Source organism: Lepisosteus platostomus, chromosome 21 (genome assembly GCF_059453375.1).
Source record: "Lepisosteus platostomus isolate fLepPlt1 chromosome 21, fLepPlt1.hap1, whole genome shotgun sequence".
NCBI classification, from domain to species: Eukaryota; Metazoa; Chordata; class Actinopteri; order Semionotiformes; family Lepisosteidae; genus Lepisosteus; species Lepisosteus platostomus.
Window position 1 is genome coordinate 3,683,390 of NC_142631.1, and position 27,737 is coordinate 3,711,126.

Sequence of the window (27,737 nt, forward strand, 5' to 3'; positions counted from 1 at the left end):
TAATTAAATAACCTCAAGCCAAACTGATTAAGAAACGACACCAGAAAAAAAGGCTTTAATTACATAAGAATATGCCAGGAGAATGCTCCAAAGTGGCTTGGATATCTTTCCTTTTGTTATCTTAAATATTTTATTTGGCTACAGGGTAAATATAATGTCGTTATCGTTAGTATAATATAATGACGCTGCTTAATTTTGCTCCTGGAGTCATGAATATGTTTTTTTCCTATTCCGCTTAGGACCACCAACAAACGATAAATCTATCGAATTAAGAAAAGAAAGGATTCTTACAGCTAGATAAAATGACTGTCGAGCTAATGGCGATTTCTGTGTGGTATTAAAAAAACCCAACAAAAGTTAAAAAAGGGCTTCCGATTTAGACAGAGTTCACACCAACACAAATACATTTCGCAACCTGGGATCCGAGTGCTATTTCTAGATTTTTTTTTTTGGTTCAATACCTCTTTGGTAATTAATTTCGAATTAAGAGGAATGCAACCAACAACCAATAAGACCATTCGATCGCATCATTCGAATATAAGGGGACCCAGAGATGGTTTACTAATATGTACTACAAATCAAAGTGTTCTCCTGTCTCCTCCCGCCGGTTGCTGGGATTTTCCAAAACGAAAACAAACGTGTCGTGGATCTCTCAAATGTGTTTCCCTCCCCACCTCACGTTGAATTAATATGTAACAACTAATGGCCGATAATTTATCGATACCGCTACGGAACGTACAGAAGGAACGATATAGTCGGGTTTTAAAAAACATGTCGGGTATACTTCAGCTCTTTACTGTAAATGCTGCTGTAATACGTGCCCACACGCTCAGCTGATTTTGTGGTGTTTACTGCAGAACTCATCTGGAACAGCTCTCTGTGGAAACGGTTTCGAAGGGCGCTATAGGACATACAAGACTGATAAGTCAGACATGTTACAGTTCTGTAAAATAGGTATCCGGGGCCCATCCACTAGAGTGGTCCTTCCTTGCCAATTCCCCCTCCCCCGCGTGTTTAATTATCATTAGGATTATTACTGTTACTAGACAGTTCTTATCCAGTCCATTGCAATGACGGGCCTGGGGTGACCGTCGTCCGCTTGTCTGCAGGCAGATCCGGAGGCTGGACGTCAGTTCCGCCACTACGCCCTCCTGTCTGGGGTCCCGTAGGTGGTCCTAATGAATTCTCTAAGGTGGGCGGCAGGTACAGAGTGTTCCGTTTGAACTCTTAATAAATAAAAACAGGCAAAACGGGCCGCCATTAACGCGCTCTCTCGACAGCCAATTAATGCTTATCGGTGGTGCATTTCTCAAACAGCCCTTGAGAGCTATAAATCAGAAACTCAAATTGTTTGAATATCTTTGTCACCAGGTGTATACTATTTAACCCTCATATTGAAAGTTTTTTTTTATTTTCGCACTGTGCAATGCACATTCGACAAATCTCAGTGAGACGCCTGTTTCAAACGCCGCACCTACATCTTGGTGATAAATCCACAACACTGTTTTAAAACCCGCATCTATTGATGACATTTTTTTTTCTCTCTCTCTCTCTCTTGAATAGCTCTCCCAAAGCACCGTTATATAAGGACCAACACAAGACCGGAAGAAAAAAAAAAGCTTTCGCAAACGCATCCCTGCTAGTAAGTTCAAGGCACGTACTGTAGGCTTTCATTGCGCAGTGATTGGTTAAGGTTGTAAGCCTATAGAAAATGTAACATAAATCAGATTCATGAATCTAACCATCTAACCTCGGGCATGCGCAACCTTTCTGATGAGCCAGATCCTTCTAACATATTAGGTGTGAGCACTATACTGTGCGTTTTTCTGTCTGCTGCCTTCGTACTACATGCATTTTCTATAAACGTAAAAGCGAGCACACTTTTCCAAGCTTGAGCTAAAAAAAAAAAACAGAACACAATCATAAAAATGGACGCGGCTATCAATAAGAGCTCAGAAGATGCTCCGTTACGTAAAGGTGATTCGCAGACACGACATTTGTCACAGACGCTTTATTAAAATAAGACAAGCCACCGCGAGCTGGACAGACTTGTGAAATTTCGTCTGATAAAATACATACATATCCACAATTCATTCATGTCCTTCAGTTAGCACTGCGCTCGCAAGGCTGCACGCTTATTGATAGAATTCGTATTACAGGGTGTATATAACGTGTGGTCTGCTCTTATTTATTTCACATCCCGTTTCATTTATTTTGGTTATATTTGAAACTTTCAAAGGACCGGGTCAGATACCGACAGAAACCAAAAACAGAGTCGCCTGACTTTTCTGCGCTGGTACACTTCCTGTAGTAAGGATGACTATTTTTCTACATGTATTTAAAATAGGGAATTCGAAAGGAAACACTCTCTAAGGTGAACACTCCAGTTTACTAATTAAACAACAACGGAAAAATAGTTTTTGTTTTTCAAATGTAATTTACTAATAGAAAAGAGTAATTTAAGTGTTTAGGTTTAAATAGGGTACTAAAGATATTACATAGCTTCTTTCATGCACACTGTAAACAGCATTAGAGGAAAAACCTGTTAACACACATTAAATTATTATTTAATGATGCCCATTTGTATCGACTGTGTCACATAGTTGTACAAACATAAAAAATCGAGATGTTACCAAACCGATTTTTTTTCAGGCAGACAGAGAATTTCCTGTGCCAAAAATCTAGAACAATATTACATTTCGAGGATGATGATGCAGGTGTCACCCTACAGTGAACTCTCCCAAATTTCTGCAGTACAGGAAGATCCTATAGAAAACCAGTTCTTTAACACTGGGGGAGGAGGGGGTGGGTTACTTGATTTAAAGATCACAATATGGGGATACTTTCCTTTAATCCTACAGTACTCTCCGAACGAATTTCCCAAAATGTCCCCCCCCTAATCCAGCCGTTTAGTGGGTTAAATCACTCATGTATTTAACAAGCAAGGCCACAGTGCTCTTTAAAGGGAGAGGGTCTTTCCTGAGGAAAGTGCCCGTTTAGTTTGACACAAAAGCACAGAGATGCCTAGCCGCCTGGCGAATGGGTCAGGAATCCTTTGTGCTCCAACTCTGCGGGTCTCTCCTAACCCCCGTGCAGTGTGGATATGAACACCACATTATCCTGGTGCTGAAGTCTGTAATCCATCTCACCCTACAGGAGGAATATGCACACACACACACAAAAAAACATTTTTTTTTAGATTTCTTCGGTAATCTGCAGAGAAAGTTACAGTCCTTTTGCATAATCTACACCAGGCGCACACTCAGACAAAACAGATTTACCGGCATAAAAAAAAATACAATAAGAGCCCACACAAATGCTTAGAGATGTGTTATTCTGCTATAGAAAAAAAGAGATCCGGAATATACACGACTGTGCATATCGCTATCGCAATCATATCAAAACGCAATCTTATGTTGTGCACATCGATAATTTTTTTCAACCCCACCAAATAGTGGTTTCTGCTATAACAACAACCTTGGCTGTTATTGATACAGCAGAGTTTGGGAGAGGAGCAACACAGTTTGTCATTTTGCAGTGGAATAACCAGTCAACAGAGCTCCCTTGTGGTTTTATGGACCCGGGGGTTATGTGCAGAAATAAATGAATATGCAACCCACTGCAGAGTGCAGATCTCCTCAACGAGGGAACTAGTTGGGACTCCCCCCACTGGCCAAGGTGTGCTGACCGACTGGGTTTAAGCAGGGATCTGAACAGTAATGTTACAGCAGTAGCAAATGAGCCTTCTGGTCTGGCCATGTAGGCATTTGCCAAAGAAGGCTAGGCACTGCTTGAACACTGGGCCCTTATGAAAATGAATTCACTAAGCAGAAGAAACAGTATTTAAGAAGTGGATGACGGAGACAAAGTCTGGCGATTTTAATTCTCCTAGCCGAGAGAAAAAACAAGCTGCACAAAACACAGAAATAATGTCAGCAGTGTCCTTCCAATTCTGTAAGAAAGGAGCACAATGGAAAGAATGAAGGTGGTATTTTATCAGCGACAGATTCAAAATAAATTATCCCAGGAAGGTGTACTGTGCGCAAACAGCAGATGGCTACACCTCGACACGTTATTTCCTGCATACCTTCACGGTAACAGGAAGTTCCAAAATCTTTCAAATTCATTTAAATCGAGAGCAGCGCCCCTGATCATTCAATTTGAAACTGCTGCCACCAACTGAGAGGGCTGTGGTAGCTTTAATGTGTCGAGTGGCCTGACACGCAGAGCCAGAAGTTGAAGATGATGGTTTTGGGATCGCCAAATTAACATCTTAAGATCTAACATCCATTCATTTCATATCTCCGACCCGGAAATTGTCCTTCCAAATGTAGGCCCCTTTTAAGTTACAGAATGGGCGAAGAGCGCTTATAGTTGCCATAAGCTGTTGTGCCGACAAAAGTGCTCACTGAGCCAGAAAGGAAAGTAACGGCTTTAACATCCTTGCAAAACTCAAGGTGCTATTCAAATTTTACGTGGTTACTGGACAGATACATTAACTCAGCAGCCGACTCAGGGAGGTAACTAGTCAAGCCTGGACCAATTCTGCGAGCTCTTGTAGGGACGCACATAACGTCACTAGCAAAAAAAAAGGCGTTTGTGTAAGAAAAAACTGCAAAAGACTACTAACCATCAGTTCCCAATCTGCATCGTTAATGAGCACCAGAATGCCAGGTCTCCTAGAAAAAAAAAGCACAACGCATTGTACATCAGCAACCGACTGAAGGCATGATAATCTCTTAATCCAATATCAAGGTATTGGGCATATTACACGGATTTCAGGAAAATCTTGAAAAAAGAAGTGGCTTAGCAGGGGGTTCGTGCAAGGGGCCTTTAAGAAAACAAAACCGAATCATTAAATGATAAGACGTCTTAGCACGGCATAATTTTCTTAAGCCGACATGCATCGTAAACAGATACCGCTTTTGTTGTTTAATGGAATTTAATGCTGCGCAGTCTGCTTTCATCAACAGTATCGGGAGTATGAGGTGAAAACAAACGAAAAAATAGCAGCTTGCAGATAACCTGCTATGTCAACTTTTCCTGTGTTAAAGTTGACATTTTTTCCTAACCTATCAGAAATTGCAAGGATACCCAGATACATTCAAAGCTGTAGCTGGGTTTTTTTTAAAAACAAACCCAAATAAATTGCGCTGTTCAGAGCAGCGTCAAAAGGATTTCTTACTCATAACATCACATCACATCAGTGCCACCCCAGCCCAGAAAAAGCCCACTGCAGGATCTATGAAGAGCTGGCTTGAAAACAGCACTTATACTGTCTTGGCAATAACTGTCAGCACAAAACTTGATCTTGGCAGAGATTTCTTTGCCTGCAAAGGAAAGAAACCTTGCCACAATTTAATCTAGGTTAAGTAGGCTGAAAAAAAAAACCCCATTTGTAATAACATCAGGGAGGCTCTGCTTCAGAGTGACAGAGAGGTGCAGGGAGCCCCTGACTGAGCAAAAACTGCTGGGCTTCATTTTTCAACTCCAACTATAAAAGCGCAGTAAATTCAGAGTCACGTTCGGGCGTTGGGAGAAAAACATTTTTTAATTGGATGCAATGCAATTAAAAAACACCAGAAAAATTTTATATATGCAATCACACACATCGATGCTCAAGAAAAACAATGCTGGCTACAAAAACCCCATAATCAACCAGCACGGGGCTGCCGTCTGACCCAATATGTCCCTTTTCTGGTTCTCCCACTCTTTAAGCGCTTACTGCAAGGCAATGCCTGCTCATCAGAGTGCCATTACTTAATTACACAGCGGAGGAAGAAAGAAAAACTGGCTGTGGAAATTTGATCTGTTCTATTAATTTCGAGCCAAGCTTCCTACCGAAGCAGAGAGAATGGAGAGGGGGATAAAAAAAAGGAGGGGGTAGGCGATATCGGCTAATGATCAGAGCTGAAGGAAATCCTGTTTGATCTCCTACATGCTGTAATCGTCTGCGGCTTGGCTTCGGAGTGTGTGAGCTTTGGTGAATCTGCGGTGCACAGTTACAGGATGAAAAGAGGCAAAAGTGTCTCAGAAGGGTCTTGGAAGCAAGATCTCTTAGCTACCTAACGCGGCCTCATCTTCTGCCTTTTGCAGAATCTGTAAAGTGGCATTTTCATTTTTTTTTCATTTCATTTGCTGAAGGTTAAGGGGTGGGCGCTGTGTGTGTGTGTGGGGGGGGGGACAGGGCAGAAGGAGAGAGAAAGAGAGTCAGTGAGGTGAGATGAATTCCCACTGCGGGCGTCTCCGAGCGGGAGAGGGGGAAAGCCCTCCTACACGGACACAATCCGGGGCCTCTCCGGGAAAACCGCTGTTTAATCAGACACTGAAACCGCGTCAGAGAGGCTGAGGCTTCTGCTACAACTCCACTGTTTCTGTCCTAGTGCACACACCAGGGAGGCAGTATAACGTGGGCTTAAAAGGGATGATCACCAAGACACATCAGCATGATAGACAAAGGAGAATCAACATGAATAATACACAGAAATTAAAATTATCACAGCTTAGTTTGGAATTGTGCGTGGACAAATATTCTCCTGCAGAGACTTCAAATTCATTTCAACTCGGGGGCGACTGCAAAATTCGGTAATCATTCAAGGGAATGAAATTCATTCAAGGCGACCCATAAAAAGTCCAATGAACTGAAAGTTTTGTCAAACACCCTTCAAAGCCCTATCGACGCTGCATCTGAAGTCGGAACACTGTTTCGGAAGCCCGGCAGAAGTAGGTTTTTTTACTTGTGAAACAGCATTGGGATGGATTACAAATTTCTAGAGCCACTTTTGTGTAACAAATAAAGTAGGAATCGTGAAAGAATTGCACTGGTTCTGGAAGATAAATGTATACAGCAAAGATCAGAAATGAAACCACATCCATCCAGGTGTTAAATTGTTTCATTTTATATGTACTTACACTGTATCCCCTTGTATGAAGAGTTCAGGCCTCTCTTTCAACAGGTTTCCCTTGATCCACAGGAGTAACTGCTTCATGTTCCCTATAAAACACAGAAAACACTTCAAAGAATAAAGACCGTCTGTGCATAACATCCCACCAGGCTTCTCATTCGGGTCTCCCATGGTGCCCTTTAAAATTCAATACGAGATTTCAATCAGCTGTTTGTTCAAGTATTTCAAAAGACATTAAAAAAAAAACATATAGCAGCAAGCTTCAACATCTTTAGAAATTGAAAGGTAAAAGTTAAAAACAGCTTGAAACCCAGGAGAAATGTTTAAGCAATAAAAATGTTCCAAAGACACCAACATTTATTTTTTAAATCAAAGTAGCTCAACAAATCATTAAAATACAATCCTGTGTAACAGCCCTTAGCTAGGAATGGGAAACGGGTGCCTAGGCATTTTGAAATCAAGTTTTCATTTACTTCCATCTTAACTGATGCAAAGTTCCAATAAATGAAACCAACGGACAAATTGCGTAGTCTTATGAAAGACGATTCAGAAGCTCCACATCATGTGTAATGGTTTTAATTACCTTATAAAAGGAAACATACTCCAATAGTAAAAAAACAGGTATTACACAGTCACAATTGGGCATCTAAAATTAACAATGCATTTGTAGCTCATTACTATACAAGCAACACAACACCAAGGTTTAATGAATGTAATCAAATATGCTAAATTCAGATATCAAATACTTTTACATAATAAGGAACAAGTAATAGGTTTATTCCATGCTGAAAAGAAAACATAATGTTTCGGCCATGGAGCCTTCTTCAGGCGTGAGAATATTATTACAAGATAAATAAAGAAATGGAGAAGAAAAATCATGATAGATTACAGCAGAAAATCTGAAACACTGAAAACATTACAAAGGCTGGGTGCGACTTCTCTGCGTATTAACACAACCCCGGAGCGCAGTGACACACAGCCCTGGTCAGCCTCAGTCAGACTGCTGTGGGATGCGTGGCTGCAATTCTTGTGTCACTGCAGAAAGGTGGAGACGTACGGGCCATGGCGTACGAATACGAATTTCTCAAATAGAAGAGGCTCTTCAGCCTATGCACTTTGTCTGGCTTGGTTTGTAGCTAACTGATCCAAAGATGTCACCCAGCCTTGTCTGAGAAGAAGATGGGGGTAACGATTTCAAAACCATCAGGTCCCATCATTGTCTTCTCTGCCTGGACCAAAAAGATTTGGTTCTTTTAACCTGTCAATGATGGGCATTCCTTTGAGCCTGGAAAGGTATGTGGTTATTTTCTGATGTCAGGTCAGCAAAGTCCACATTTCTGTATCACTGTGACAAAAGCAGAACACATTATACTAAATGAGGTCTGAAGAGTACATTGCAGAGTTTTTGATTAAAATTCATTTTATTAATATTCTACACCTTCGTGGCCTGAAATTGTGTTTTTTTTGTGTCTAAATAAAAGAAGAGCCCATTTATTGAAGCCCACTGCTCAGATCTTCGCCTCTTCGGGAGAGCAACTTGCTCACTTGAAATCTTCCACTCCTCCTTTTTGAAACCCCGTTTTAGCGTTCATAGTTTTCTCCTGGCAGGACTTTCAAATCCCGAAGGCCAATAACTCAAAACTCCGACTGTCCGTTTATATCGTTTCCCCACATTGTCTAGATGAAGAAAATGTATCAATATTAACACCTTTGTTTTTTCCCCCCAAAGGTACCTTATTCAAGCTTCGATTCCCTTTCTGTCTTTACAGTTGCTGTTCTCAGCACACAACAATAAATGTCTAAATCCTTCGGACTTTTCTTTGCAACTTTTATAGTGTTTGTTAAACCTACTGTTTTGGTAACATCTGTACAGTCAGCTAAACGAGATCCTAGACAATGTATAAAAAAGGAGGCCTTTTAGTGATCCTAACACATACGTCTGTGGTACTCCACTAATTACAACTCCCAGATTTGAACCCTAGTAATTTCTGTTTTCTATCCATCAACTAGTTTCTAAGCCAGACAGTTTAGTTCTGTTGATGGCATTAGGGAATTGGTCCCACAGATGTTCTGTTGGACTCAGATCAGCTGATCGTGTTAACTCAACTGTGTTCTTCCTCAAACTGCCCCATGATCATCCTTGGTCGTACATTTTCCTGCTGGCAAACTGGCACTTCACAAAATTCACCCGCAGCACCAGAAGCACTGCCGCCTGTCGATGTTGCTCTCCGAGCGGCACTGTGCCTGCAGTCTGCATCACAGGCGTTCCTGTGCTAAAGGAGGTGTCTCCCCACGTCACACTTTCACTGGCTTGCTTGAACACATCAGTCAGCAAGAATGCTCACTTGCGACGCCTCTACCTGTGGTCTTCCGTCTCTCTTCCACTCTCGCTGCCGCCTCAGATACTCTGTAGCCCACAGAAGACGGCAACTGCATCTCTCGGCCGTCCACGTTACACCTTGATGGCCTCCAGGCAAGGCAATCATTTTCATGCGGGAGGTGAGCTGCAGTCATTCTGCTGATTGTGTGGAAAGTGCCTGGGCTGTAGCCCTTAAAAGTCTGAAGGCGACGGCCCAGACCAGCGGGCTGACCCTCTCTGACTTTCAGGAGGTCCCTCACGATGACCCAGTCAGATGCTAGCTGGCATCCCATTCTCCGGGCAACGTTTCTCGCAGACGAGCAGCCAGACAAAATGCATTAGCGAAAACATTATTGAAAACTGAGAACGAGAGGCATTTCTTCACCCCAGGGAAGGCGCAAGTCTGGAGCGTGGCATGCCCCGTGGTTGAAGTTGATATCCCGCCATTCCTTCAGGGAAAGGCTGGGATCACTTAGCTACTGGCAATAAGAAGGGACAGGTGGGCCGGGACCCTTTCCAAACACAGTATGGAGAACAATTGTCTGTAGTGTTCAAAAGCCGTGATACTCGTGCAATGCTGCATTTAGCGGAAGTGGTGAACAGTGAACATGTCCTCAAACAGACCAGCGGCGCAATCATCAGAGCCTGTCCTTTCAAGGCTGGGGTGACTCTCTCCAGTTTCCATGAGGCTGTGCAGAAAGCATAAAGCTCAGGATCAGTGCGCAGGGCCACCAGTCAGTAAATAAGGAATGTGGAAGTTGTCTGGAATCGCTATATCACAGGAAACCTAACTCAGAATTAGAATCCAGGTGCTGTCTTCTTGCAGTTTTTGAAAGGATGCTTCTCGTCTAATGACTGTTATCTAGCTAAATCGCCCACCGCGTCGACACATGTGGATGTCCCACTGCTCATCCCTGGAGATCCCCACCTTCCTCTTCCTCGGGAAGGAGGAAATAAACCCCCCCCCCCCCCCGCAAGCGACAGCCGAACGTGCAAAACGAAAGGACGGCACCACCCATCACGCCGCATCAAGAGAATGATTGTCCGAAGCGGTTATGAACGGATTTGCGCGCCTAGAACGAGCAAGACTAGATTTGAAGCCCGATGCAGCAGGACCAGGTCGTTTTTAGCCCGGCTCACTAGAATGGTGCACGTTCTTGATTGCGGACACTCGGAGCGCTCGTGTTGGTGCGCCTGTATACAAGGGGGGCAGCCTCACGGAGAGCCCTGCGGCAGAGCCAGCAGCGCGCAGCAGGCGGAGAGGAGCGCACAAGCCACAGTCGGGGCCTCGCAACGGGCGTGCACACCGCAGACAGGCCCCCTCTCTCCCGTCTCCGGCGCATCCGCATCAGTGTGTGTAGCGCACCCTCTCTCCCTGCACTGGCGGGCAGGAGTGAGGCTGATACTGCGGCTGCCTGCATCCGCGGGTGCCCCCCCCATCCACCACCGCCACCACCGCCACCCCACCAGCAGCCACGAGCCTTTCCTGCCGGTTCCAGCCAGTTTGCTCCTCGGGGGTGCGGACGGAAAGAGAGAGAGACGGAGAGAGAAGGAATGGCGTGAACGAAGGAAGGGAAGACAGCCCCCTTCTGCTGTCCCTCTCACAATTGATTCCTGTTCTCGGCTCGGGGAGAGGAGGGAGGTGTGTGTGTGTGTGTGTGTGTGTGTGTGTGTGTGTGTGTGTGTGTTTTTAAGGGGGTGGAGCGCGGGCCGGGTCCCTGGCTCGCACCCACCCTCTCCCGTCCTCTCGCGGCGCATGGTGGCGTCGGGGCAGGCTGGTGCCAGCCTAGACTGACTTACGCCAACCTAAAAACGAACATCTGGCTGCGTTGTGGCATTACGAGACGGGGGGGGGAGGTGAATTTATGTAAGAGCAACACTGAGAACCCAGTCATGAATAGAAAAGGAGGCAGAGCCGGTGGGGGGTGTTTGGGCTATGCTTTGTGCGAGCCTCCTTCTTCCACACAGTCTGCGGTTCGCTACCCCAGCTTTCGGTGACCTTCTTCTATAATTCATTTTCAGACGGTGTATTAGAGAAAGGCGCTGAATCGCAAGCCCATTCGCTTTGACTTCACAAAAGGGGGGGTGGATTAACCCATGTTAATTGACCCATGTTAATCCTACGCGGGCCGATCTAGGGTGCCGTCCGGTCCCTGCTCGCAACCCACAGGAGTTGCGGGAAAACGGATCCGACCGCCACAGCCGAATAGGAAGTCCAAGGCAGCGAGTCCCGCTACAATTCAGCATTAATGCGTTTTTGTCACCGGGACGCACCGCTTCATAGTAACAATCAGAGTTGTGTTATGTGTTTAATTGCATGCTAATGAACCATCGCCGCAACCTGGAGCGCTGTCTAATGAATGCTTTGATAACACGGCGCTGTGTCCATTTTGACTTCTGACAGATGTCTCGTCCTCTGTGCACGGCTCGTGCAATGCTGAGAAAGAGCAAAGTGGCAAAGAGTTTTACAGCCGTCATTGGTGTCTTCCTGACCTGTGCCGTTTAGCGACTTACAGTCGTCCCCAGCAGCTACCTCCTCTTTTAACTTACAGGAGTTCCCAGCAAAGCGCCAGCTAGCGCCCTCCGTTTCGATTCCTGGGGTGCGCAAACACAAGGAGCTGAGCGATAGGCCGTTGGGCGTGAGCGGAGCGGGGGCTCTGTGGCTCAGGATCTGCGCCTGTGGCTTGGAGGTTGCTGGTTCAAATCCCGCGGCCGGCAGAGGAATCCTACTCCGTTGGGCCCCTGAGCCAGGCCCTTCACCCCAGCTGCTCCAGGGGTGCCGTATAAATGGCTGACCCTGCGCTCTGACCCCCAGCTTCTCACCCTGTCTGTGTGTCTCATGGAGAGCAAGCTCGGGTCTGCGCAAAGACAGATTCCTAATGCAAAAAAATGTATCTGCCCAATAAAGTGATCTGATCTTATCTTAAACCCTCACTACGGACAGCAGTTCCTGGATAGTGCCATTTGCTTTTCATTATCCCTAAATTGACAGTCAGCCACCCAGCACCTATTCGTCCCCTACATATAGCTAAGACAAATCCTACATTACGCTGCCGTGTTTAATGTCATCCTAATTCCAGAAAACAAGGATTGAGTTGTCGCAGAAAACAAAAAATCTATGAGCACAACAGCAGGAAAATAAATACAGTACTACACTGTATAAGTACTCGCTGTTGGCGGAAATCCCAATACAGAACAGGGACTATTCAAGCTCTGGGGGTGTATTTCCCACAGCTGTGCAAGTTCAAAGTCCTTCTTGTTATCTCACCTAATAATGTTGTTAACCCTGAGTCCTCCGTTCCGGGCTCCGCAGGAACCTGTCTCTTCCCGTCTTCTTTCTGCCTGAGCTCGGCATGACCTGACAGATAGCCAATTACAGACACCTTTATCCTCCCATAGGTCCCCATCGGCTGATGATCTCGAGGAGCCTCGTTTACGAGACGGCCAACAATCTTGGTGGACATATAAAAAATACAAAAAAGGATACTGGCCGCTCAAGAAAAAAAAAAATCAACATAGGGCAATCACAAAAAAATCATTCACGGATTCAGCCTTGTATGAAGAAGATTACACAGAGGACTTGATACAGGTGTCCAAAAGCCTGAAAGAACCACTGGACTGCTCGGACAAGCTGCATGCAAGAAGCACTGGGCTGAGATCTTTAGGACAACAAGTTACTAGTAACCAAACGAGCACGATGAGTCAAATGTCCTCCTCACCTCCGCTCATTTCAGAACCTTTCCTACAATCCTAAGACGTCTGCAGAACAATGGCTTCGAGGAGAGGAGTTAAACAAGAAAGACCAGAGCATCATCAGGTAGGGTCACAGCACATACGCCACAACGCATTGTGAGCAGCTGATTCAGTCTGAGTTGAAAAACTAGCACTGAATGACTAAGACTGAATCAATAAAGCAGACTTGGAACTATATGTTTTTATCAAAGGTTATGAGACCTTCTTATACATTTTTTTCCTGTTGCATCTGCTTGTGGTCCCTTTTATTTTCATTGAGCAAGTCAGACAGAAAAAAAAAACACAGCATTCCAAATGTGCTCATCGTCCCTCCCCCTACTTTCCAATGGAGAGACATTCATAGTCTTGTTACCATGTGGTGGCCGTGCACAAGAGCAGGAGAAAGTGAGCTAAAAGGATTTCCACACATGGGAGATCAATAAAGGTTAACACCAGGGCCACGGCCATCATCGGCTGCCCTCGGTCAGTGTATTTCTCAATTGGGTCTGTGCCTCGTTTCTCAGTTCGGTCTTCCTGCTTCACTTTTCATGCGTGCCGGACTGAGACACGTCTTCTCTGGCGCAGGCCCGGAGAAGTTCGACCAGGTGCGTGCCTGGGATTTTAGGAATGCCCTTCACTGACGGGATGGAAAAAAAAAAAGTGAATCTTTTTAGCCTTCAATGTTATTGAAGCCTGCACCCTGGCTTTAAGAAATGCCCGGGTCAGATCCTTGGACCCATTACCTATTAGCATTAAAACATGTTAGATAGACCAAAAAGACCTCCCCTTTTGTCTAATAATTTCTTCTGTTCTTGTGTTGCCAAATTAAATGTAGAATAAGGCGGCTAGAATCAAGTATAATAGAACTAGCCTGCAATACACATTTCTAAATGTAAGAAGCGTGGCATCTGACAGGACAACGCGCCACTTTTTTAAGCTAAAATTTGCACTACTTCTTTCGGCAGCTAATTTACAATTATTTTTGCGGGTTAGAAGCAACTACGTTAAAAAAAGGGAAGTCTCAGAGATATTCCCTCCCTCCCCCCCACCCTATACCTTACAACTGACCTTCGTGGTCAAACACAACAGTGCAAAAAAAAAAACCCAAAACAATTTAGGAAGCGATCGCATTACGGGGGGGTAGCCCATTCCGAATCCCGGCTCGGGGTCTGGGAATGTCACACGGACGGGCGGAACTGATGACGGCGCTCAGGCGCACAGCACTGATAATCCATCCTGGTAATCCGGACACAGGGGATTCCCAGGGGTACAGTGGTCTCTCTCTGGAGGGAGGGGGCGGGGCAGGGGGTGGAGCCTAGGCAGTTCTAGATGAGCAGTGCACTGGATAGCTGCACAGCTACTACTGCTCAGGTACACCTGTGTGCCTGGCCTGAGGATATTAAAAGGAAATACGAAATCAGGCTTTTCCTGGGGTGATTCCACTGAAAACACAGAATGCTTGAATTGGCCTGTTGTATCTTAAGTATCTGGCTCTTTATGTGGTTATGTTATGTTTTAAAAGCTGTCCGCAACTCTGGTGGGTTGCTTGCTCAAGTTACTGAAGTCAAGAATAACAGTACATCTCCTTAGCACACAGCAGCTAGCAATTAATTAATTAACTAGACTCCAAAATAGCTTCTTCCCCAGAGCCGTCAAGCTGGTGACGCCCCCACTCCCTCCCATCATACTATGATCTCTCCTCACTTCTTCCTGTACCCACAACAACTGTACTCCTACACCACTACACACATGACAACTGAATGTAAGCCGAATTGTACTTAAAACTGTATTAGTTACTTTTGCACTGTTTTTGTCCTGTTGTATTCTTTCTCTGTTTGCGTATTCGCACAGTTTTGATGATCTGTTATGACACTCTCATTGTTATTATGTTATTGTCTATTGTCTTATCTTCTGTTCTATTTATATACTGCACCTGGGAGTATTGATTTATATAATGAGAAACCCTTTTCACTATACTATGCACCTGTGTAACTAGAATGACAAATAAAGTATTGAGACAATATGAAGTATTGAGACAATTAATGCCCTTTTCTTTTAAGGCTTGAAACATAACGCCGTCAAAACTGGACAACCTCTGACCTGTGTACCAGGCTAAGAAGCACTGTAATGATGGGACTCTTGGACTGTTGAGTCTCTAGCCACCCAACTAGCAAGATGGGCCAACTGGCTGCTTCTCCTTTCTCATCGCATGAAGGCAGCCTTACAGAAGAGTCAGCAGAGCACAGACGGAAACAATTCAGCTGTGGAGCCTCCCTTGGGTGAGACCATAGAAGACTCCACAGCCGAAACGCACCGTTTCTTTTCTGCTCTTTTCAGCGGGGGAAGAAACCTTTACCTGTTCCTTTGCAGCCTTCGCGTGCTGATGCAGCTCCGAGGCTCGAACTACAAAGAAAAGTTACAAATTCTTTGAGCAGTCCACCAATCGGCCAAATTTCGGCCTCACTTCAAATTGGTCTCTCATAAATGCGTAACTGGGAAAGACTCAAAACGTCTCAAGGTGGCCTTCTGGATGCAGTACTGGCACATAAAAGAGACCAGAGGTATTCAGTGCTCTGTCTGAGACAAACAGCATTTCTGCTGTTCCACTGCACTAAAACTATGGGGGCTCCCCTTCTGAATTGCCTTATAATACATCAGCTCATGCAAGAAATGCTCTTTCAAAAAATACTCCATTTCATGGAGTTTTGCTAAAAGTATCATTTCAACGTTTTCAGATTTTTTTGTTTACTTAGGCAAAACATTGTTAAGTACACAAATCATGCCTGTCCTGAAGATATTCAACGGAAATATGAAATCAGGCTTTTCCTGGGGTAATACCACTGACCCAGGAAAATACCGAATGCCTGAATTGACCTGTTGTATCTTAAGTATCTGGCTCTTTAATGTGGTTATGCTATGTTTTAAAAGCTGTCTGCAAATCTGGCAGGTTGCTCGCTCAGGTTATTGTACTGTTGATGTTAAGAATAACAGTACATCTCCTTAGCACACAGGAGCTGGCAATGAATGCCTTTTTTTTTTTAAGGCTTGAAACATAACGCCGTCAAAACTGGACAACCTCGTCATCTGACCATTTTTTTTGCTCCGACTCCCGGACTCCGCCGCCATCGCCACATCTCCCATTCCGCAGACGCAAGGGGACGGGGCGTGATTTTTCTCTCTCTCCCCCCCCCCCCCCCGGCATCTCTGCAATGCCCTGCGCTCCCGACACGCACTGCGCACTGTAGCTGCCGGGTCCGCCCAACAGCATGCGTCATGCGGCTGCAATGCAGGATGGGATAGCACTGGTGCAAGAGGGAGATAACCATGGCGGTACAGCCGGCGGGTTTCACGACAGTGAGAGAACATCTGGAAACGTTATTTTCTCTGGCTTTATGATCATTCTTCTTTTCCAGGCCTTCGTCTTTCTCTTTCTCAAAATGGGGCTCTCGCCTGGTATCTAGAGGAAGGCAGGAGGACGTTTTGGTAAGGGAGGGGGGGGAAGGGGAACCATGAGGTGGTCATTAATCACCAAGAGGTTGGAAAGAAAGACCTCATCTCTAATTATGCAGACCATCCACCATCAACCCTCCCCCCCCCCCCGCCATACACTCCCCTCTGTGCTCCTCATTTCCCAGGGAAGGTAACTGCCCCCTGATCAACAGCCGGTCATTTATCACTGACCATTCTGTCCAGCGATCGGCCAAGGTCAGTCTCCCAGTTCCCCTTCCCACATTCCCCCTGGCGGTCACCCATTGTCGAGGGGTTGCCGTGGAGACCCCATCGCCACGGAGGCGACCTCTTTTGTTGGGTGCTGTGGTTTCGTTGGGGGGGGTTAGGACAGAAGGTAAAATGTCAGATAATCTCTTTCTCAGCCACCCTTTCCCACCAGGTTAAAAAGCCATGAGTCCGATACAATGGCCTTTCACGGTATGGATACATAAATTCATATTCTCAATCTGTGTGGCAGCGGTCTGTGTCCAGGCCTAAGCACCGTGCGCAGAAGCAAAATATCTGAGTAACCCATAATAGGCTGCGTTTTACTCTTCCAAAATCCCACTAGCCACAAGCTTAAAACCCTCTTCCCTTTTCAATTAAAAAAAAAAAAATTGGAATCAAATTCCTATAATTCAAGACTGCCGCATCAGAGCACGTATGGACGCCATTTTTCCCCCCCAGAGGCTTTTGGGAGATGAAACTCTTCTTGGCGATACATTTCGTATTCGCCGCTTGTGCCTTTTACTAGAATCATGGGATTAAAAAAATATATATTTCGAGAGCCGAGCTTGATCCTGTCATGCAGAATTCCAAACGAGAGCCACTGGCACAAGTTTATTTCTCCCGTACCTGCAGATGTGTAGAAGCTGGGAGTGACCGTTTTTTTCCACTGAGAACCAAGCCCATCGCTCATGTTCTCCCGAGATGAACCTTTCAGATGTTATCAAGAGGCAGGCTTATGGGGGGGAAAAATAAATAACTTGGGATGGTTTAGGAGGGGCTGTTTCACATGATGGAATATTGCCAACTAGCAGCGCCCCGTGTCCGCAGGAAGACAGGAGGACACACCTAACCCAGAGGACTGAAGATAGGTGATCAACATCTGTCCTGATCGCCCCCTTTCTTGAAGCGCCGAGTCACAGAACCCGCTTTCTCGCGGTCGAGGGAGACCACAAGCAAGACCATGCCCTCCCCGCCCCACCACTCTGCAGGCCTCTGGCCACACAGGGACCACCACGTCCACCGGGGCAAAAATAGCACCGGAGGGCGCAAAAAAGCTGGAGGGGGCAGAGCCGAAGCCCACTGCCGACGGCGTGTGGGAAGCCGGGGAGTGGGGGGAGAGAGAGAGAGAGGACCGCTGGCTTGCCCTCCCAGTGCTCCGAGAAGGATTTAAGTCTTTGACACAATTGTCCCCGCAGCACCGTCCAAGCGCCCGAATGCGTCCACACACCTCCCCCCCCCAGTGCCTACCTTTCCTCTGACCCTGGAGCTGGGTATAAAAGACCCATCAGCAGTATCACTGACGCCATTTACAAGTGAATGCCTGGCAATAATGGAGCAGTTAGGGGAAGAATGGGCCAGCAGAAGGAGGCTCACAGATGTTGGGAGGGAGCTGGGGCCTATTGTTAAATTGGGTGGAAACGGAGGAGGGGGGCGGCAGCTCCTTTTTAAATACGATTTGCGACGGAGCGCCTGAGATGGGCAAACAGTGCCTGTGTTGGGCGGCCACACAGAGGAACAGCTGGCGCTGTGGAGTGTGTGAAAGGCATCTCAATGAGGTCAGGAAAAGAAAAAAAGCTGGGAAAGGGAGAGTGCGGAAGGGGGTTGAGGGGGGGGACTCCAAACTTTTTTTTCCCTTATGATTATTATTTGTGTGTGTGTGTGTGTGTTTTTTCCCCCCCATCGCCAAGCAGCGAGAACCTTGCTCTTTTTCCGGCCTCAGAGGTGAAGAGGGCACGCACACCCCCGCTCCCCTGCTCCTGCCCCGCTGGCACACCTGCCTGGGGGGGGGGTGGGGGCGCAAAGCGACGATATTTAATGAAGTCATCAGCGCAAAATATCTGATGAGCTGCGTTTTTTTTTTTTTGCGTGTGTGTGTTGGGGGGAGAAAAAAAAAACCTCCTAACACAGGAAGGCAGATAAAAAGGCACTCCTGGCTCCACTGACCTCAGGAAGAGTGGACAGGCCACAGTTTCCCACAGTGCCCTCAAACAGAGCTTTGCTGAATGTCAGCATTTTGCTTCTGGACGCCTCCTTCTAAATGGCTGGCGCCCGGCACCACTTGTGCAATCAAAGGACCTTTTTTTTTTTGGAATGAACAGCCAGAAAGAAATTTCAGATGCGGCTGCACCTTTTCGGGAGCCCTTCGAGGGAGAGGGAAAGGCTGTTAAAAAAAAAATGCCAGCCGAGATCTCGAAATTCAGACGTCGGTGGGGTACGGGTGGCCAGCGCTGGGGGGAATCAAATCTTTTCACACAGACCAAAAAAAAAAAAGTGGCCACATATTTTACGACAGCACAACAGTTTGATCTTCGGGGACAGGATCAAGGCTTGTGCAACAAAATATCCGAAGCACAACGTGAAAGAGAAACCCGCAAAAATAATTTTCCCCCACCCTCACGGTTTCCTTTAACCCTGATGATACAAGGTTCTAAATAGTGTGAACAGGCTACAGCTCCTGTCTGGTCCGAGGCACCACTCTCCAAGCACCAATCAATCTGGCACTTCAGGGCTGTGTGTCAGTGTGTTTGCTGAGAACGATGAAACGAGAGAAGGAAAAACAGGCCGCTCGGAGCTGTCCACATAGGACAGAGCTGCCCTTCGTTCTAAATCCTTCGCACACAGTCGCTCTCCCGTTCACGGAACAATCAGGTCCATAAATGTCTCGGTTTTTTGTCACATCGGCAAGAGGCTTCTTATCAGCGCGTACATACTGTACATGTCTGTGCTTGAAGCAACACTCAAGCGACTCATTTCCTGAAGACCAGCGCTTAATTTCCTGGTGGACGCTGGTGGGTAGATACAGCCCGGAGATATCCGCGCTCTCCACTTTCATTTAAGTGGACAGAAAAATAACAACCCCGAAAAAGCCCCCCTCTGGAGAGGGGGGGGAAGTTTGGAAGATGACCGTTTTTATCTTAAGACTGCAGACTGGAAAGGAGCTGAAGGGGTTAATAATTCCTTACGCTTATATTGAGCTTTTCGGGACACTCCACTCCGAGAAGGGAAGGGAGAGAGCACTTCCACGTCAGTTATCTGCATCAGTGAACCGGGGTCGCGGGTGGGAATCAGAACCCAAAATGGGGTGCGTGTCTTTGCACGGGCAGGGTTACACTGCACAGGTCATTGAAATTGATAGCTGGGGAACTTTCAAGATGCAGCTGGATTAGATGTTGGGGATCTTAGCAATTAAATGATTTACATAGCACATGATTTACCACTGGACAAACCCAGGACAAATAGGTGTTCCGGACACATTTAATTACTACATGTATACAGCACAGTACATATTTTCGTCTTTCGGTTTTTTGATTTTCAAAGACCCAGGAGTACATCCTAGTGTTTACCACTATTACGTGCTCAAAGATTCTGTTACAATCACAGAACAGGTACCTTGCTTCTGACGCATACAGATCTCCAAGTCACGTCTTCACTGTGTGACAGTGTTGTCACCATGTCAGTACTCTACCAACAGAATCTCGAGGAAACATTACTCACAGGGCTCAGACTGGCTCGGCAGCGTCACGTGGTGATTCTTCACCCCATCAAACAGCAGCTCCGCGCCACCTCTGAGAAGAAAACAAAAAATGGATTTATGGACGACTGGCGAATGTAATTTCCAATTGTGCGATTCCAAAGCGTACATGACTTCTTATGAAACCAACCAGGACATGAAACATGCACACACTGAGCATAATTCGAGCACGCCAACAGGACTGCATATGCTGAGCCCTGGGGATACGGCCGAAATTCACGCCTCTTTTTCTCAAAAGGAGAGCCGGAATGTATTACAATAATACTTAAGGGGCAAAGGATTATGGAATCTCTCTTCACTTTCTTTTTTATGCGTCGAAAAAAGAAAGTTAAACCACACGATCAAGTTCGGGCTCGTGCTGGCGATTCTCAAGGGCTGGGGGTTCCCATAGACTGCTCCTTACTCCAAGCCTTCTGCGTGATCGTCGACGTCAGGCCCTGCACAGGGCACGAGAACAGGATGTTCACGTGTCCCCTCTGGTCTGCGATTAGATGGCCTGACAGGCGAGTGTACATGACCTACGAGCAGCGAAAACGCCAACCAGGGGACATGGGGACAAGCTCCACTGAAGTGAATTTAAACGGAGGATGGGAGGCGTTTCTTTACAACTTTTTGTGCGGGTCAGAAAGAAGTGCATTGCTGAAGCCAATACTCCGGCTTTTTCAAGGAACAGCTGGATAAGAAACCCCGAATCAATTGTCCACTGACTACTGAACCAAATGGCCTGCTCTTATCTGTTACTGTTTGTCCTGCTTTGTACCCCCACTTTATCACTGAGGAACCTTAGAATGTCCGCTGATATTCTGTGGAGTTACAAACTGCTTTTGAAAAGGAACACAAATTCGGGCCTCGGCGAGACTGGAGGCTCAGTGCGCAGACAAAGGCCCGCCTGTGTTGGTGGTCCTTTATCCTGAAGAGCAATTTTCATTTTGATCCAGGGATCAAGCGGGCTCGGCTATCAAGGTGTGTGTCCTCGAGCTCTCCGCACCGACATCGTGGGAAGGGAACCGTGGGGACTCCTCCCTTCCCCCCCCCTTTAAGCTGATCTCCTACAGCCAGGGCTGGACATGACCTTTAATGGCAGCCACGCACAATGCAGAGATCCCACCTCCGTGACCGGATCCCCCAGGAATGTTTGATGTGCAGTCCAACGTCTCGGCCTGCAGGTCCACCCCCTCGCCCCCTGGTCCGTCTTGGACGTACGGAGTAAATCGCCTGCATTCAGGAGAGACCCCCAGGGTCAGACGGGGAGATCAATCCCCTTTGGCCAGCTAAGCAATAATCTCCATTGTGACCCCAATGCGGGAGGAAAAGCAGGATGCTGGGATTAAGAAAGAGAGAGGGAAAAAAAAAAAAGAGGAGATGGGGGGGAAGAAAAGAGCAAATAAAGACAGCTCCGTAGCCCAATGCCCATAATGAAATCCCCCCAACTCCTGGATTTCCATTAATGAACACACTGAATGGTAGCATCCATGGAAAACCTTTATTTGTCATAGCATTACTCCGACACGGTCCATTCTAGACAACGGAGGTTGGGCCGGCTCACCCATAAAAGTGAACGGATGAGCGAGCAGCTTATAAGTAATGGGTCATTTTGTCATGCAAAATGCAATCCAAGCCTTTTAACTCAATATGCTTATTGCAATTACTGGATATGCAGCAATGCATTAATGATCCATTTTGTATCTTCTGTCGCTCATTTCGGTGGACTTTAAAAGACCTCCCCAGTATATATATATACACACACACACACACACACTTTTTCTTTATTTTCAGGGCCACTCAAAAAATGTCACTGTCCGTCTCTTTAATTCTCTCAAACACACAGGATTTCCGCATAAGCGTGTAATTCCAAGTCACTCTGTTTTCGGCAATGTAAACTGTAGCGTGGTTCTCTTGAAGCCGACTGAAAATTCAGCACTAGGTTCCGCGGCGCAACGCAGCACAGACTAAAACCGACAACCGCTGCGCTAACAAAACGGCAACTTGAGCTGGAGCAAACGAATTTTGCAGCATGCCACTCGAGCATGAAAACAGGCAGTACCGCAGCACATGAGACGGAGGGAACACGGTTTGCAAGCTGCCTCCAGAGCTATTTCGGCAGAACCTGAAATCGGTGTCATTGTGTCATAGAAAACAGCCCTCCCCTTTGATTTTGCTTTATGGGAGGAACAAAACTGCTCCCCGATTGGCACGCGCACATGCAAGGAACAGGTAAGGAACGGGTTAAGAGATGCTTCCCTCCATACAAGCCCACACAGATGTTCCTCGCTCGCACAGAAAACAGGCATGCCTTATTCAAACAGAAATCAGGAGTCCAATAAGTGCCGATCTTTGTCTGTCTGAAAAGAAAGGGTCCAAGTGTGAGACCACATCGAGCAGGTGCGCGCCCAATAAAGACCGCTTCACATCTCGGGAAAACTGTGCAGTTGTGTGCCCCAGATATTTAAAGATTGGCACAGCTGCCAAACCCATGATATCGGCAAAGAAGAGCTGTTGTCTGAGCTGCTCAGTGAGGCGGACCAGGAGTCCACTGTCTCCACTGCCTGTGTGTACCAGAGCAGCACTCTTCAGCGCTGACACGCACCCCTGAGCCGCCGAGGAGGGAGATGTAGTCAGGGGACGAAATCGGCGAAGACCGAGGTTTCAGCACACACTCGCTTTCAATGAAGGAATAAAACATGGGAGACCAGAGGATCAGAAAACACTGGCATCCACCAGCAATAGTCTCCATCAAAACCACAATAATCCCTGCAGTAGTCTTACAATAATAATTGCTTACACTTATAAAGCACTTTTCTGAACACTCCACTCAAAGCGCTTTACAGGTCATGGGGAATCCCACTACCACCACCAATGTGCAGCATCCACCTCCATTCCCATAATGCGAAACCATCCGAAGCAATTGTATTATACTCCATAAACACACAATTGGATTCATTTTCTAAACAGCTTAAAAGGCCAATCGCCTTCTTAAAAAAGTTTGCAAACTACAAATGGAATTCTATTAGTTGATGTCACCCAGACGCCCGGAAAACTCCCCTTATGCAACGGCCGCTACTCTGACAGGCCTGCAGAGAACCCTGGAATGATTTATGACCGATTTCGGAATCGCCCCCGAGTAGCATGCAGAAAGACCCTTTGTCTTTCCAAAACTACTGTACACACCTATTCTCAGCGATATAAACTATCAGCGCTGGTGGTATATAAAAGGCCCTTTGAAATCCTACCCCCCCCCACCCAAAAAAAAGAGCATTAAGTATTCTCTGGCAGTCAGCAGTCATTTAAACACTCTTTGCCATTAACGATTAACCCTCGTCTTTTGTGCTACAGTTCAATTAGGGCGAACATAATGGAAGGAAGAGTGAAAGACCAAAACAGATATGCTCCTGAAAGAATCCTATTTGTAGTGCAGAAAACAACAGCTTGTTTTAGGAGGGTGGCATTCAATGAGAGGGACAGGGTTACCAATGGCGAGCGGGCCGTGAAAGGCCGGGGAGCTATTGAGCTTGTGCACTTCCTTTCTTGTCTTTTTATCTTCTTCCAAATGGGAGTGAAGGAGAGGGGGTAATTAAAACTGCAATTACTTTAAGAGTGCTCGGAGCTTAATTCTGCACAATCAATGACACACTGGAGGTATCGCCACTTGGTCATCGGGTCAAGAAATATTCAAGAACAGCTCTTTTCTTGCACTCTGTTGATAAGTCACTGTTTTAAATGCAGGCTCGGAGATAAGCATCTGGCCTTGCTGGCTGCAAAGTGATGCATCCTACCATACCTCAGCAAATGCACCTCACTGGGAGCTTGCCTTGTGATGGACAAGGAACATGGAATGTGGATGATGAAATACACCTCGGTTTTATTCACAAAAACACCACAGCCATTATTCGACGGAATCTGTCTGAAAGTAGTAGATTTCAATCAAAACATTAAACGGATTAGTCGGACTGCAACAGCGAGTTCCAGGGATGCTATGTGCTATTGTGCCAAATTCTACCTTCACGTCCTGTTTTTCCAGATTAAGTCAAGGAACGTACACAGAGCAAAACTGACGACGGGATAAAGGATTTTATTGACAAGAAACATCAGTGCACATAACATATCTGCCTTGATTACGCACCGGTACATCTTTAAAGGTCAGATCTTAATTGAACACAGCTTATTTGAAATCAACTTTTGGATCCATTAAAGATTTAAGCTGACATATGACATAGATATATCTAGTAAGGCTAGTGTTTACACAGTAAATAATGCAACCCACACACATCTTGCTATTAATTTAAATGAATACAGCAATAGAAATTAAACCACAAATAGTGAAGGCAATTTATAGTATATTACCTATTCTTACTCTTTGCGTCTACAAATCTTTTTGCCCGTTCAAATTTCAGGACACCGTATAAAAGAGAGGATTACTGTACCCTCATAACAAAACACACCATAAAAGTGTCAATGGAAATAAGATTTTTTTTGTATTCTTACGATGCTGTTTTATCACATTTATATCAAAATATGAGATCATAAAATAAAGTAAAGTAGCTAAAAACATCTTCAGTACAGTATTATACATTTTACTGCTTGAGACAACATCTCCAAGAAAGCCAGTATACACAATTTTACGCCCTGGAATTTCCGTCAAAAACATTAAAGAAATAATGGTTTTAAAAATATGTTTTGTGTCAAAATTTCAAATAAGATAAGATAAGACCTTATTAGCCATATACAATTTCTTGCATTAGGAATTCATCTTTTTCACATACCCCAGCTTGCTCTCCATGAGACACACAGACAGGGAGAGAAGCTGGGGGTCAGAGGGCAGGGTTCGCCATTGTACAGCAGATATAATAATGAATGTCTCTGAAAAAAATAATTTAATAACTTCTTCCAGAATTATTTCTGCAATACTAACTTTCAAAGGTCAGAAATGTCATCTTCATTCAGCAATAACTTCAGACGGTTTAAAACCCCCTCCTTATCGTGACTCTTAGCTTGACTGTAAAATTGTGAATTTGTCCTTAGATTACAATGAGCCCAGAAGTGGATCAGTTAATAAAAATGAATTCCATTTGTACAGAGCTTTTCAACTCAAATGATCTCAAAACACTAAACATACAGGAGGAGACCGACTTCATCCAACACCAGAGCTCTTCACCCATGTGGGTAACCCACAGCACCCATTATGTTCCAGCAGATCCTTACACAGCAGGGGAAGGAAGGAATTCCAATAAGAGAATTAATACAAATTAAGCATTATGCAAATACAGACTGTAATTGATCAAGAACTCCCTTAACACTACCACTTTTATGAACAGTTCCATAGGATCTTTAATAACCAAAGAATTCACGACCAAAGTAGCAGCAAAGCACTTTACAGTCTCATCTGAAGAGCAACACCTCCTTTTTTTGCTAATTCTGGTCCACAGGAAACAGCACCACCTACTGGTCCACAAACATTAATTACAGCAGCATGCTGGCTTCCCAGTATTGACCAAATCAGACTCGATAAGTTTCTAAGATCTGATAGGATCTGTCTTCATGGTGGTAGTGCTGCTATCAGTTACTTCAGTAGTAGCCCTGGACTAGATTACTGCTTTAGGCAGTCCAAGATGTGCCCTGATCAGGGGTACAGTGCTCATCTCTGTAAGACTACACTGCCTGGCACACATACCTCCACTTTTTCCCAAACCTTCGAAAGCAGAAGAGCAGCAAAACTAATCCAACTGCTCTGTTTCTCAAGCGGGATTTACGTACCTGCTTATAATATAATGATTTAAATATAAAAAACATGAGGTAATCATATAATATATAGTTATTAGAGTGGAGTTGTGATCAGGGCTCTGAGCTTGTACCAGCAAAGTTGACATCCTGGGCGAGGAGCTGCTGTTGTACCCCTGAACAAACAACATTTGGTAGACAGCTTCAATCCAACACTTTACAAATGTAAGTCGCACTGACTATAAGAACCGTTCAAATAAATTAAGTGGTAACAGATTTAGCCAGCAGCCTTATCGCCCTGCAACTCACAACTGGCAGCTCCACTGGAGCTCAGCAGGTGTGAGCCTGGCCAGTACCTGGATGGGAGACCTCCTGGGAGAAACTGAGGTTGCTGCTGGAAGAGGTGTTAGTGGGGACAGTAAGGGGCACTCACCCTGCGGTCTGAGTGGGTCCTAATGCCCCAGTATAGTGAGGGGGACACTATACTGTAAACAGGCGCTGTCCTTCAGATGAGACGTAAAACCAAGGTCCTGACTCTCTGTGGTCACTAAAAATCCCAGGGCGTCTCTCGAAAAGAGTAGGGGTGTTACCCCGGCATCCTGGCCAAATTTCTCCCTGGCCTTTACCAAACATGGCCTCCTAATCATCCCCATCTCTGAACTGGCCTCATTACTCTGTTCTCCTCCCCACTAATAGCTGGTGTGTGGGGAGCGGACTGGTGCACTATGGCCGCCGTCGCATCATCCAGGTGGGGCTGGGCTGCACACTGGTGGTGGAGGGGATCCAAATTACCTGTAAAGCGCTTTGAGTGGAGTGTCCAGAAAAGCGCTACATAAGTGTAAGCAATTATTATTATATACATAAGGCACAGTGCTCGGTTTGAGCACCTTAAGCGTGACAACAAACAGTTTATTCCGCAACTCATACTTTCTGAATCGGCAATATGCGGCCGTTGAGCTGAGGCAAGATAATGTCGTAGCGAAGCATTTGATAACGCTGCAGAGTGGGGTTTATGAACTTTTAAATATTGAAACTAATGTTCTGTTGAGGATCTACAAGTTATATCCACAATAAAGCAGGCCGTCACCAGCCTACCCGTTCAAAACCGGCACAATTCTCATCTGAATACTAAACGCAGTGTCATGTGCATTTCGATTCCACAGCGATGAAATTTCATCTTCTGTACACGTGTGGACAATAAGACCCAAATTCCACAGCTAAATAAGGAAGAATAAAATCAGGGTGTAGCTACTGTCCCCGTCTGAACATGTTTATGTTCATTTATGAACATTTTATGAACCCCTTCAAATAGAACTGAGGCATGAAGGTGAATCGTTCTCGGAATTATCAATCTTTCATTGATGCTTTAACTACCAGTCATTGGCCACGCTACAAAATAACTTTATATTATATTTTTAAAAGGGAAACCATCCCATATTCAAGACAGTGAAAGTGTCAGATTAATCAATTTCAAACGATTTTCCTACCGCGCTTACATGCACATCAAAGATGTTAGTTTCAAATAGCAGATTGATAACAACACGATAATTAGTTAGGGATACGGAAACGCATCTACAAAATTGCACCAGACTTATAAATCAGGCACCACAGAGCACACACTTCCTATGAGCAAGACCGGGTTTAAAAACTCATATTAAGACTCACCCGAATTCCAGATGTAAGGATATGGGCGCCGCCATATTACCACCGTATCCCGGAAGTTTTCGACCGAAATGGAGGAAATGACGTAAGGAGTCTCACGTCACAGCCAAGATGT

The 27,737-nt window shown here is 45.5% G+C and overlaps 1 protein-coding gene across 6 annotated transcripts in view; it reads right to left on the reverse strand.

Annotated features, from left to right (window-relative positions):
* The window catches only part of urm1 (ubiquitin related modifier 1), a 36,295-nt gene extending 8,558 nt beyond the window's left edge, over window positions 1-27,737 (reverse strand). The window contains exons 1-7 of one of the 6 annotated variants that reach the window (XM_088615562.1): window positions 27,626-27,694; window positions 21,354-21,566; window positions 20,209-20,279; window positions 12,533-12,622; window positions 6,913-6,994; window positions 4,631-4,679; window positions 1,997-3,150 (exon numbers count right to left, since the gene is read on the reverse strand). In XM_088615562.1, the coding sequence (XP_088471688.1) occupies window positions 3,082-3,150; window positions 4,631-4,679; window positions 6,913-6,994; window positions 12,533-12,622; window positions 20,209-20,279; window positions 21,354-21,466 (474 nt within the window). In that variant the 5' untranslated portion in view covers window positions 21,467-21,566; window positions 27,626-27,694 and the 3' untranslated portion in view covers window positions 1,997-3,081. Of the gene's footprint in view, window positions 1-1,996; window positions 3,151-4,630; window positions 4,680-6,912; window positions 6,995-12,532; window positions 12,717-15,352; window positions 15,400-16,085; window positions 20,180-20,208; window positions 20,280-21,337; window positions 21,567-27,625 lie in introns of those variants that run through there. The other 5 variants (XM_088615563.1, XM_088615564.1, XM_088615565.1 and 2 more) reach the window with 5 other exon arrangements.